The sequence below is a fragment of the Lepus europaeus genome, chromosome 6 (genome assembly GCF_033115175.1).
Source record: "Lepus europaeus isolate LE1 chromosome 6, mLepTim1.pri, whole genome shotgun sequence".
Classification (NCBI taxonomy): Eukaryota; Metazoa; Chordata; class Mammalia; order Lagomorpha; family Leporidae; genus Lepus; species Lepus europaeus.
Window position 1 is genome coordinate 132,364,400 of NC_084832.1, and position 12,657 is coordinate 132,377,056.

The 12,657-nt window shown below is 46.2% G+C and overlaps 1 protein-coding gene across 2 annotated transcripts; it reads right to left on the minus strand.

Annotated features, from left to right (window-relative positions):
* Nucleotides 1-1,625: 1,625 nt before the first annotated feature.
* On the minus strand, nt 1,626-10,469 carry ZNF641 (zinc finger protein 641). 2 transcript variants are annotated; one of them, XM_062195543.1, is made up of 7 exons: nt 10,408-10,469; nt 9,344-9,439; nt 7,651-7,859; nt 7,010-7,101; nt 5,792-5,921; nt 5,062-5,175; nt 1,626-4,175 (listed from the first exon to the last, which is right to left on the minus strand). In XM_062195543.1, the coding sequence occupies exons 3-7, from the start codon at nt 7,832-7,834 to the stop codon at nt 3,421-3,423; spliced, it is 1,275 nt and encodes a 424-aa protein (XP_062051527.1). In that variant the 5' UTR covers nt 7,835-7,859; nt 9,344-9,439; nt 10,408-10,469; the 3' UTR covers nt 1,626-3,420. The 2 variants fall into 2 exon arrangements, with proteins under 2 accessions (XP_062051527.1, XP_062051528.1); XM_062195544.1 differs by lacking the exon at nt 9,344-9,439 and having other exon boundaries at nt 10,408-10,452.
* Between the last annotated feature and the right edge of the window lie 2,188 nt (nt 10,470-12,657).

Genomic DNA, 12,657 nt, shown 5'->3' on the forward strand with positions numbered 1-12,657 from the left:
ACACCAGAAATGACCCAAAGTGTTGCTCCTTCTGCAGAAACTCTCTCAGGATGCTTCCCAGGTGGGTGCCATAACTGCATTGATATTTTGGGGGCTTTATGTCCTTATAATTACTAGTACAGATAAAAGACTGGCAGTTAACATGCAGTCATTCAGAGTTGCAATCTGATAGTAAGGAAAATCACTTCCTACAAGTCCTTAAAACATGGTTTGTGAGGAGCTTGATTTGTCACCATGTCAGATAATTTTTTTAAAATGTAGAGTAAAATATCCTTCCAGTCATTAAAGACCAGAGCCTATTCTCATACTTTTATGCCCCTGGTATTTTAGTCCTTAGGATATTTAGTGATCCTTGCCTTGTAATTCTTGACACAAATATAGTGGGTCAGGATAAGTCCCTTTCTTTGACCCCATTTTAGTGATTCTGTGCGTGGGCTCTGAACCTGCTAACATACGGATGCAAAACTGAATTGCAAGTGTCTTTTTCTCAAATGTGGGTTTTTGGTTTCTAGCAGATGTATCTGTGGTCCAAAACAGGTTCTGAACCGTTGCTTACATGGAGCTGATTTGTATTGAAGTGAGAGGGCAAAAGAAATGGCATAGTCAAGTTTTACCACTGAAAGCCCTTGCTTTCCTATTGCCTAGGGCATCTCCTTTTACAAACCCTGAGATGCTTTGTCTCTGAGTACCTAGGATAAGGCCCCCCTTATAAAGAGTAGGCCACTTTCCTTTATTCATAGGAATATAAGCAAGATATGTGCATTCCACGCAGAGAGGGAAGGCTGCTCGGAGTAGCAGAAGGCAGGTAGGGGAAGGGCTGCTCAAGTCATATATACTTTAGAAGCCCAGTCAGCAAAATGACCCTATTTTCAACTCCGTGTTGGTCCAGAACTCTGAGGTGCTGTTATTTGCCTACTTTTTCCTAAGAAAATTGAATAACAGCTAAATTAGATTGTTGCAGCTCAATTCCTCTTGCCTCTCTGGTTCATTCCATAAGTGAGAAATTTTGGTTGAGAAGTAAGTCTTAGAGAAAAATCAGAATATAAGCATTAAGGAAAAAAATCCCACCTCCATCCTCTTTGCTTCTCTTCCTCCATAACGCCAATCTGCTTTTACATGTAAGACAACTTTAAATTATTAGGTTGGTATTGGGGTTGGCATAGTGGCATGGCAGGTCAAGCTGCTGCCTGTTGTGCTGGCATCCTATTTGGGTGCCAGTTCAAGTCCTGACTAATCCACTTTTTTAAAATTTTGACAGGCAGAGTGGGCAGTGAGAGAGAGAGACAGAGAGAAAGGTCTTCCTTCACCGTTGCTTCAGTCTCCAATGGCTGCTGCGGCCAGCGCGCTTCCTCCTGGTCTCCCATGCAGGTGCAGGGCCCAAGAACCTGGGCCATCCTCCACTGCACTCCCAGGCCACAGCAGAGAGCTGGACTGGACGAGGGGCAACTGGGACAGAATCCGGTGCCCCAACCGGGACTAGAACCCGGTGTGCCGGCGCCGCAGGCGGAGGATTAGCCTATTGAGCCGCAGCGCCGCCTAATCCACTTCTGATCCAGTTCCATGCTAATGTGCCTGGGAAAGCAGCAGAAGATGGCCTAAGTGCTTGGGCCCTTTGCACCCATGTGGGAGACCTGGAAGAAGCTCTTTCCTCCCGGCTTTGGCCTGACCCAGCCCCAGTTGTTGTAGCTATTTGGGGAGTGAACCAATGGATAGAAGATCTCTCAATCAATCAATCTCTCTCTCTCTCTCTCCCCATCTACTTTCCAAATAAGTAAATACATCTAAAACAGATTTTTACTAACATAATAATCAATAAAGAAAAACAATGAGCAACCCATTGACTACAAGATGTTAAAATACTTAGGAGTCTTAGTCTGTATACCTCAGGTTAAAGAGTCTTAAGTGTGGATACCTTCCCAAACTGGGAGGAAAACCTACCAGAAAGCTCATTACCATATGTTAGCTGAAGAGCTAAGCCACAGCCTTTTACCTGACAGTTCTCTTTCTGGGAGAATGAGTTCCTCAAGAATTACTCTTCCCCTTTGATGACGCAATCAGAGTCAAATAGGAGCAATGACAACAACTGGAAAACACCATGATTCTGTCCTAATTTCCCAGCACTTAAGACAAAATCCTCACTCAGCACAAGGCTTCTGTATGTACCTTGCCTGGAATCAATCAAGAAGACTCACAGAAGATGCCATTCTCTCCTGCCAGGTGAAAACAACCTGTGGCCCAGTGAGTCAGACCTAGACATATCCATCCACAATTGTCTTGATCACAGTGATGCTGGGGAAAGCTTTGTACTCAGCTCCCACAGCTTAACCCATCATTTAGCGCTTTACACCAGGGCTCCTTAATATTTACACAAAACCACCAGGACTTCCCATTTATACACAAAACAAACAAAAAACACCCACATAATCCCCACTACCCTTATCCCCAGAAAAAACTAGCTTGTACAGTTTTTACGTAGCATGCTGTCTCCAGAGACTCTGCACACACATACACATAGACACATTAAGACACAGTCAAGAGGAGAGGGGTCTGTTCATGGGGATAAAGTTTTTCTTCTGTGTGGGCCTGAGATTCCTTAGGGGTGTAATGTCCATCTCATAGCATTGTAGCTTAATCTCTCAGCCATGTGTATGTGCATGTGTGATGCACATGTGCACAGAAGCTGAAGAGTGTAGGAATAAAGGAGTGCAAAGGTTATTCTATTTTTGGCAGGTGGGAGTGAGAGGTATAGATGTATGTATGGATGATGGGTTGAGTGATGGACCCAAACAGGAGGAAGTTCCGGCCCCTGGGCTTTCACATGGTTAAAAAAGGGGCTTTGGGTACTTTATCACTATCTCTTTCCTGTTTCCTTGTTACTTTTTAACCCAGTGTTCACTAGAGTGTTTCATGGATTTACCAGTTCTGTGGAAGGTGAAGTAGAATACTGAAGTAAAATAAATTTAGGGAACACTGCATTAACAGAAGCTTAATAGAAGCTTGCTGTACTGCAGAAGTTTTCAGAGGCTTTGATATGTTAAAACATTTTTTTCACTCTCTATATATACAGAATGTAATTAGTATATGAGGCTGAAAGTCAAAATATTTAACAACTGTTATGGCATAGACACCAACCGATCAGCCATATACTGGTGATATTCCTGTGTCCTTGAGAATGGGCTTAGACAGAAAACCAACCATGCAGTATGCATTGTTTCCCAAGTGTTTTGCTAGAAGAACACTTTATGTGTTATTTCACAGAACTGGTGAAAAATACTCTGGCCAACACTGAAACCTCATCTTTCTGTGGATGGGGTCAGAGCTCATGTTTCTGGTTGTTGGGGTGCAGGTGGGACAGTTCTGGCAGTGACTCCTGGTAGCACCGGCTAATAGATTTGATTATAACTGCAAGAGAAACAGATTTCAAAAGACAGATGTCCCCCTGTCCCAGCTGCTCCTGGGATTTTGTCCCTGGTGGGTCAGTAGATGTCTGTCCAGGTGATGTTTGCGGCCAAAGCTCTTCTCACAGCGAGGACACTGGAAGGGCTTCTCCCCGGTATGGGTGAGCCAGTGTCTCACTAGGTGGTGCCTTCGGCCAAAGCTCTTCCCACATTCTGTGCACACATGGCATTTTGGCACCGGTAGGGCACGCTGCCGTTTCATAGCCCCAAGGCTGTCATCACCTTCTTGGTCCTTACAAGATTTGCCTTCTGCATGTACTCTCTGGTGACTGGCCAGATGGGAGTTGCATCGGAAATTCTTGCCACACTCAGAGCACCTGCTGGGCTTGTCATGCAGGTGGGTTTTCTGGTGCCTTATGAGATGATGTCTTCTCCCAAAGCTCTTCTCACACTTGAGACAGCTGTAGGGCCTTTCCCCAGTGTGTGTCTGCTGATGCCGGGCAAGGTGGGAGCTCCACACAAACTGTTTCCCACATTGGGGGCATGTGTGGGGTCTTAACAGGGAATCCATTTCTGTGCTACACAGAAGATTTGAGAAGCTATCTTCCTGAAGGAAATGTGGACCCAGGAGCGTTCCTCTGGAGCTCCTAGGCATGGAATCCCAGCTGTCATCCTGCTCTGGGTTCCAGAGCATAGTATCTTCGGACACACTGGAAAACATTCTGGGAGGGTCTGCTTCTAGTTCAGGGGTATCCCCTTCATGTTCACTTCCATCTCCTGTGGAGAGGGGAAAATACCAACCCAAAAGGGGAATCATAAGAGAGGACCCAAGAACCCAAGTCATAATAGAGGTTGTGATGCCTGTAAAGGCACAAACCTCACCCAGAAAGAGAGAACTTTTTCTGTTGTCATATAAGATAGTGTGCAGTAGCTGTAGAGGTTTCAAAAAGTCTAGGCTTAGGACTCCTGTTAGACAAGCTTAGATCTCAGCTTTCCCATTTAAGATCTCTAAGCCTTCACTTCTGTAAAATAAGAGTAATAACCACTTTCTCTCAAGTTTTCTGTAAGATAGCTGGCATAGGTCCTACATATAGTAAGCATTTAGTAGATGCAAATGCTAATGTTAGTATTTATTACCACTATTTACTGTTTATTACTGTTAATCACCATCTTCCCACCTAAGCATCAGTTGAAAGAGTTAAAGAATGTGCTTCAGTCACCACTGGTGAGTGTCTGCCTGTTGGCAATATCAGTGACATTATGGAAGGCAGTCCCGTGATGATGGAGGTTTGAACAACAACAACAACAACATCACCAGTAATGACAACTAACATTTATTGAGAGCTTCTTAGGTGCTTGACACTGTTCTACTATTCTCATCTGTTAACATACTGTATTTTCATAACAATTTACAGACTAGGAAACCAAAAGGAAGTCAGTTACTTTTCCAAGGTGCCATGGCTATGTTTCAGAATTCAAGTCCAACAGAGGCTCCAGCGCCTTCCCTCTAAACCGTCTGTGACACTGCCTTGCTTCTGAATAAAACCATCCCTAATCCTTTAGACTCTAACTCTTTGAGCATAGGAGGAATTAGAGGGATATGTAATAATGACACCTCAAGAGAGGTGATGGCAGTGGCTCCAAGTCTGTTCGAGGTCCTTACCTGTATACGTGACCCTCAGAATGTCCCTCTCCTCTAAGTCCTGGGGGTCAGGGACCCATTGCTCTTCCCCTCCTTCTACTTGAGAAAGCATATCCAGTTTGGGAATTGGAAATCCTGCTCATGGGAAAGGAAAATAAAGATGTCAGTTAGTTCAACAATTAATTTATTCTTCTGAAAAAAGTCTTTTTCTAGATTATTCCTTAGAACTATAGATAAAATAAGGCCATATGTAAACTTCTTACTCTGCCACACTTTTGTTAAATCCGTATTTGTCTTAGAAATTCATTCATTGCTTCCCAATGAGTCTGTTCTTTTCCACTCAGATTCTTCCAGGTCAACAGTCCTTTCTGGACCTAACTGCACTTTAGTTCTATTACAAGGACTCCACCCACCCGCTGTACCCCCAGCTTATCCTAGGTAGTTCATGAATTTCCAAGGACCCAGTTTCAGATGCTGCTCTCTCTGCTTTGTAAGAACTTCCCAATTCTCAACTAAGAAGAGTCTCAAATTCTTTACTCCATAATTCAGTATTATTTGTATTAATTTTTAGAAATGACACTTCACTTCCACTATCTTGGGCTTAGCCCTGGTGTTCTTTCTTTGTTGGAAGCCTAGACAGATTCCCTGCTAAGAAGAAAACCCCCAATAGATACTGTTCAACAGCTCTGAAGCAGATGGCTCCATTCTGCCAGAGTTCAGTCATCTTGTGGCCAGAGAAGGTTGTGCTTACTCAGAGAGACCACTATCCCACAGTTTTCCTGCATGACATATTCTCCATAAAAGTCTGTCTGGGAGGGGTCCAGGCTCCGCCACTCCTCCTGAGAGAAGCACAATGACACATCCTTGATGGTTACCAGTCCCTGAAACAAAAGGTAGCATCTTCTGTCAGTAACTGCTCCTTAAAAAAAATGTGATCTCAGTGTAAAAGTCTGAGGTAGTAGAGGAAAGAGCAAGCAAAGGTCGTGGAAAAGAATTTCCCAGGAGTCCCCGGGTCAGGTACATAGTTTTGGTAAAGAGAAAACGAAGAGAGGAGTAAAGGCACATGATCAAGGAGCGAGTGAGGGTAATGTTGCTTGAAGAGCCTCCCAAGTGGGGCCATGAGAAGTCAGAGGCACCACAAACTCACCACTGCCTGTTCAATCACTGTTATATACAATCTCTCCTCACCTGCCTCACTCTTCACTGCAGAAATTCTATATCATTTCTTCTTCCTTCCACTTGACCTTTCCTATCAGCACAAAATCAGGTAAAAAATTATTTACTTCCCTCTTCTGGCATGTCATCACTGGTTAGGAGTTGGGAATCTGGAGCCAAATTTGTCTTTGTTTTGCCAGTTACTAGCAGTATGACCTTAAACAAGTCAAGTGTTTTAATCTCTCCCTGTCCCCAATTTTTAATCTGTAAAATGGATTGATTGAGTTGTTCTCAGAATTAAGAGCTCTGGGAGTGTAGCTGCAACTACCACTGTTACTATTACCACTACCACTATCAGTATTTTTCCATGTTCTCTTACTGCCTTCTGAATGAATCTAAACTGTTTTTCCTTCACTGGCTCTGCTCCTCTTTGCATATTTATTCTGTTCTCTTCCATAAATGTTCTATTGTCTATCTAAACCTGTCTACTTTATGTTCTTCCAAACTTTCTTCAGGTCCTCTTTTCCTAATCTTGATTTATTTCTTCAAGGAAGCTAATTTCTCTATCTCTGTGGATAACATAGCTATCCATTAAAATATCCTAACCTCAAGGAAGTCCCTCTTCCTGTTATGCCTCCATTTAATTTTCCAAGGTTCTTATGAACCCCTTGAAAAGGTCCAGGATTTCTTCAGTTGTAAGAGGAACACAGCACTAGTCTTAATGTGAACTAACAAGTCAATGGGATGACGTTAAAGCTCTAGAAAGGCATTAGTGATGACATCTGGGGCGAAGTCAAGGGAAAGTACAGCCCACCTGTGATCCGGCTGCAAGAAGTGCAGCTGCCATCTCCCAGTCTCCGGTGCTCCCCTCCTGAGGAATTGCAGGGACCCAGGGAGCGGACTGAGCTGGTGGGGAGGGGAAAGGAACCATTAGAGGTGAACTGGCTGTGCTTTTCCATGAGAGCCTGGGCCTCAGTGTAGTGGAGCTTAGGGGTAACATCTTATTCTATACCTATGCTCAGTGGTAAAACTCAAATGTATAGACACTGATGAAGAAGACTTCACTCCAAATGTCCTGTCAGGATATTAGGTAGATTTTAGTTAGACTATCTGTGGCTTGAATTTATATTTTTCAAGTGAAGTTTTCATGCAGTAAAGTAGTATACCTTACTGGTTGTATTCTCTAACAGTAAATAGTGTTGCTATCACTCCATCATCTCCCATACTCAGCACCACTAACTATGCACCAGCATGTGCAGGGAGTGATCATGCAAGGAACAGAAGAAACCCAGTCACATGTACTTGGGCCCAGGGTCCAGGAATGATGGACTGGTCCTGGTGTTGGTAATGTTGTTCAGTCCATGGCTATTTGAGGGTTTTTTGAGCTCTATGTTTTAAACAAAGATTAGGGGACTTCTCTATGCATTATCCTCCCCTCAACCCTGTGGTTCTCACCCTTCTCTTGAAGGGACTGTGGCTCCTCTTCAAGATCACAGCACGGGTGTTCCAGAGGCCCTGGTGCTGTTCTCCATGGCCCCTCTTCCTGGCTTCTCCTTTCCACATGGGACTGTGCTCCATCCAGCTGTGCATTCATTGACTCCCATCGTGTCCCCAATGCTGCTGTCTGTTCTGAAAGCATTTTTGCTGCAAACCGAGGTTGTGACCTGCAACAAATTCATATTAGCCATGCCCATAAAAATGGAAAGGAGTGATATTCCTAAGGGAATTATGGTGAACAGTCCCAGGTATAAAAGATGAAACTGGAGAGGAGGAGCTTATGGAAGATGAACTTTAAAAGTTTGATGTATTCCAGCAACTGAATGTGAGCACAGATTCTTGGAGAAATAAATGAATTGGTAGGTGCTATATAGCAAAGTCATTAACTGTTATTTGGGGGGATCTTCTACTAGAAACAGAATATCCCTGATGACTGGAAGATCTTCATTTTAAAAAATTAGCAATCCTGGAAATTTAAAAGCTTTGATCTCAACCACTGAAAGTACAGGAAAATGAGCAACTGGAAACATGCAGGAAGGGATGCACACAGAACTGCACCCAAAAAGATGGACGTAGTCATGTCCTTACTCATGAGTGCAGAAGGAGATGACAACCGCAGCCAGGGGCTGTATTTATGTCATGAGTACAGTTCTTCAGAGGCTGAACTAAATGGTGTCTCACTTAGGACAAGCTTCAAGAAAGAGACATATGATCTGTCACTCTCAAGTATAAGATGAAACCTGGCAATAAATATGATGAAACACCAGTACCTTGAAAAACAGGTGTAAGACTCCAAAGCCACCCTAAGAGGTAAGAGAAACTGTTGGTCAGGGAGGCGCTGATGTTTTATCCAGGGGTGGGGGTGGGGGTGGGGGTGGGGAAGAACTGTAGGTAGAAGACAGGGAAGCTATGCTGCACACGTGATGCTGGGGCAAGCCAAAAGCCCTTTGATTTGGACACACAGATGAAGAACCTGTGTGTGCGGCAGGGACCAGTCATATCTCATTAGAAAAATGTATAAAGTTCTAGATACGTGTGTGAAGAAGCCAGTGTGTGTTCATCAGAAGAAATGAAAACCAAGAAAGGGATGGGAAAGACAGCCAACGAAAATGTTAAAAATGGTGAACACAGCTTCTGTTTAGGGAGGGATGATGTGTGCTATTACCAAGGAATAGAGAAATGTTTTATATCTTCATGTGGAACACATGGAAGAAAAGGGTTTTGATCACAAGAGAAGAGATTTACGTTAAATTAAAAATTTCTCCATAATCCTTCAGTGCACAAGATCAGGCTATAGGCTTTTTCTTTGGACACCTTAAGAGCAGGACAAATCCTGCTTGTGTTATGATAGGGGCCTCGCTTCTGTATGTTAGAAAAAGTCTATTATGAGACTGTACAATACTACTTTTTGCTTGGCAACATATTTTTGTGATTGTTATTCAATACCCAAGCAGTCAGAGTTAGTGAAAGCCTTCCAAGAACAAGTCAGCACCTTGGTCATTATCTTGGCTCGCTCACATTCATTCCACGTTTGCAAGAACACAGGAGGCCAGGATAGGTAAAGACAGATGACAGATTGCTCATTTTTTTGCCTGTCTGATATAAGAGGTGGTGGAAACCTGAATTCAGAGCACAGGAAGATCAAATTCACCTTTCTTCTCCAATGCCTAAAGATGGCTTAGGGTCTCATAGGCGCTTCCTGGAGTGATTCCAGCTCTTCACAGGTGTCTCACGTGAATGAAAAGTTCTACATAAAGCAGTAAAGGGAAACTGCGATTTTCTCTCTCCTCTGCGAATTTCAGCCCCTGTAATCTCTTCACTTTTAACACAAAGGCACCAGGTACCCCTCTCCACCCTGTCTTGTTCTCTAACTCCTTTGCAAATCCTGCCCGGGGCCCCAGGGCTTTACTTCTAGTTAAATATCTGCACATCTGTCTCTTACCCATTTCTTCACCCTCTTCCCGCAGTTAACCAGCAGAGTCCCTTGATAGGCAGTATCTTTTCACAGAGCCCACTGGGCTGACTGTGAGGCCTCCGGACCACTAATAGAAACCCTGTGGAAGTGCGGCATACACCTGTTCTCAACCTGCACTTCCCAAGATACTCCTGCAGAGCCAACACTTGGTGGTGAAGCTGGCAGCCCTAGCTGGGCTTCCTGGTTCCAGGGTGGCCCCATGCCTACTGGAGTCTGGGATCTGGGGCGTTCATTTTCCCCCTTTCCTCATCCATCTGCGTGACAAGGCACCCGCAAATGGAAGTTTTTGCAGTGATGCTGTTGGACAGGAAAAGGGCCATGTTATCGAAACGAGAAGTCCAAGGGTACAGGGACATTCGAGACCAAGGCGGGTGGGTGTGGGCAGCGCCAACCTGCTTGAGAATAAGGTTGCGTCTTCCCTCCTCCTTGGCGGTGCCACGAGAGAGGGTCAGATTGCAGAGAATCCGACAAGGCAGAACCGGAGCAGGTTTCCCGGCGCAAGGGCAGGAGCAAGGGACGAGAAAGGGTGGCGTGGAGAGCGGTGCGCGAGTGACAGCCGAAGGAGCCTGTGGCCCCGGCAGCCAAGCGTGGACAGAGACCGGGCAGCGGCAAGCGCGGCATGTCAGGGGGGCCCGACCCCCGGGAAGGCCGCTGCCACCCACTCCCCGCCCCCGGGGGCCGATCCCACCCGCCGCCGCCCGGGATGCCCGCGTCCGTCCCTTCTGCCCGGCCCCACTCACCCCAGGCAGATGGCCCGCTGCCTCCCTGCCGGGCGCCGCTGGCCCGCTGCGTCCTCCGCCCGTGTCGGAGCCCTGAGCCGGTGGCCGGCGCAGCCGGTGGCCGGCGGAGCCAGTGCCGGGCGGGCGGGGCGGGCACAGGAAATCCCCGCCCGCTTCCGGGGCTGCGGCGGCGGCGGGCGGGCTGGGCAGACCCCGGCTGCGGGGCTCCGGCCCCTCCCTGACTGGCGGCCTCCGGCCCCTCCGGCCAGGCTCTTTGCACACAGGGTCGTCCACTACCTGGGTTTGACAGCCGCGGCTGGAGCATCGCTGCGGGAACGGTGGCGCGGGACGCGTCTTTGCTTCCTGGGGTGGGGACGAAGGGCGTGCGGGCTGCCGATGCTTCGCCATCGCTTTGCACAGGCGGTGGGGCGCGGTCACCGCCGCCGCACGCGTGCGGCTGGGAGTGGGGATGCGTTTCTGTGCGACCTGCATGCCGGATTTAGGAGACTTAAATTCAAGAATGTAGAACAGGTCATGGGTGACATTGTTGATAGACTGGATTAAACATAGTATCGAAAATAAATATCAGCATATTATTAAAATTAATTCCACTCACATTCAGTTTTTTTTTTCAGCTGTGGTTACTAATAGTATTAAGATTGCAAATGTGGCCTGCATTGTGTTTCTATTGAAGCATTAAGATGGATTTGACTGAATAAATTGAGAAGGACCTACAAAGCATAGAATAAAGCCTTTACTGTTCGAATCTGTTTATAACCTTCGCATCATGTTCACACTAATTATTACAGCAACTCTGTAAAAAGTGTTTAATCATAAAAAAAAAAGAAAAAAAAAAAAAGGCTGGCGTCGCGGCTCACTAGGCTAATGCTCCGCCTGCGGCGCTGGCACACCGGGTTCTAGTCCCGGTCGGGGCGCAGGATTCTGTCCCGGCTGCCCCTCTTCCAGGCCAGTTCTCTGCTGTGGCCCGGGAGTGCAGTGGAGGATGGCCCAAGTCCTTGGGCCCTGCACCCGCATGGGAGACCAGGAGAAGCACCTGGCTCCCGGCCGCGGCGGCCATTGGAGGGTGAACCAACAGCAAGAGGAAGACCTTTCTCTCTGTCACTCTGCATGTCAAAAAATTAAAAAAAAAAGTTTTTAATCATAGGCTTAAGAAATAAACGACTCCATTACGGTCATATAATGACAATTATTCCTTTAATACTTATTTCTGTTAGGTGCCAGACCCAGTAACTAAATGCTGGGCATCAAAGAGAAGACGGAGTCTGAGGAAGCATGTGCCAACACTGGCAGTAAAGTCGAACAGCTGGTAAACACACAAACAAGACAAGTGTCTGCTAATACTAACTGATAGAATCAAAAAGGGAGAGAAAGATCCAACATGGGAAGCGGGATACACAGCAGACTCATAGAATGGCAGATGTCCGAACAGCTGGTAAAACAGAAGAACATGGTCTGCACTGAGTGCAGAGAGAAGCTACTGTGTGTGGTGGGAAGGTCAGGGAAATCTCTGGTGAGAAAGAGGAGGGTGCACTAGACAGGCATTTGCAGGCATTTGGGAAGCGCATATACCAGGAGCAGATCATGGACTAGGTGAGAGATTGGTAGAGTTTGAATTTGTGTTGCAGATCCTGCAACTAGAATAGGGATCCCTTTCACTTAGGCTGCTGTTGGTGCTGGATAGAAGATGCACATTGACCGGGCTGGGCTAACAGTACCAGTGTCTCCATGGCTTACCTCCGTAAAGGCTTGTGTTTCATACAAGATAGTGTGTAGTGGGTTGATGGGGACCGGTAGATGAAATCTTTGCTCCTTGCACTCACAGAAGAATCAGACTTCTTCCATCCAGTAGCTGCCCATCCTCTGTGGCCATGAAATAGTTTAATCTATGGGCCTAAGATCAGGGAAGAAAGCTGTGGCAACTTGTCTCTTCTACTATGGGCCAGCATATACCACAAAATAGGCCTTAAATAGGCCTTGACTAATGCAAGACGGTATGTCATTAATATATATATATATATATATATATTTTTTTTTTTTGACAGGCAGAGTGAATAGTGAGAGAGAGAGACAGAGAGAAAGGTCTTCCTCTTGCTGTTGGTTTACCCTCCAATGGCCGCCGCGGCCGGGAGCCAGGTGCTTCTCCTGGTCTCCCATGCGGGTGCAGGGCCCAAGGACTTGGGCCATCCTCCACTGCACTCCTGGGCCACAGCAGAGAACTGGCCTGGAAGAGGGGCAACCGGGACAGAATCC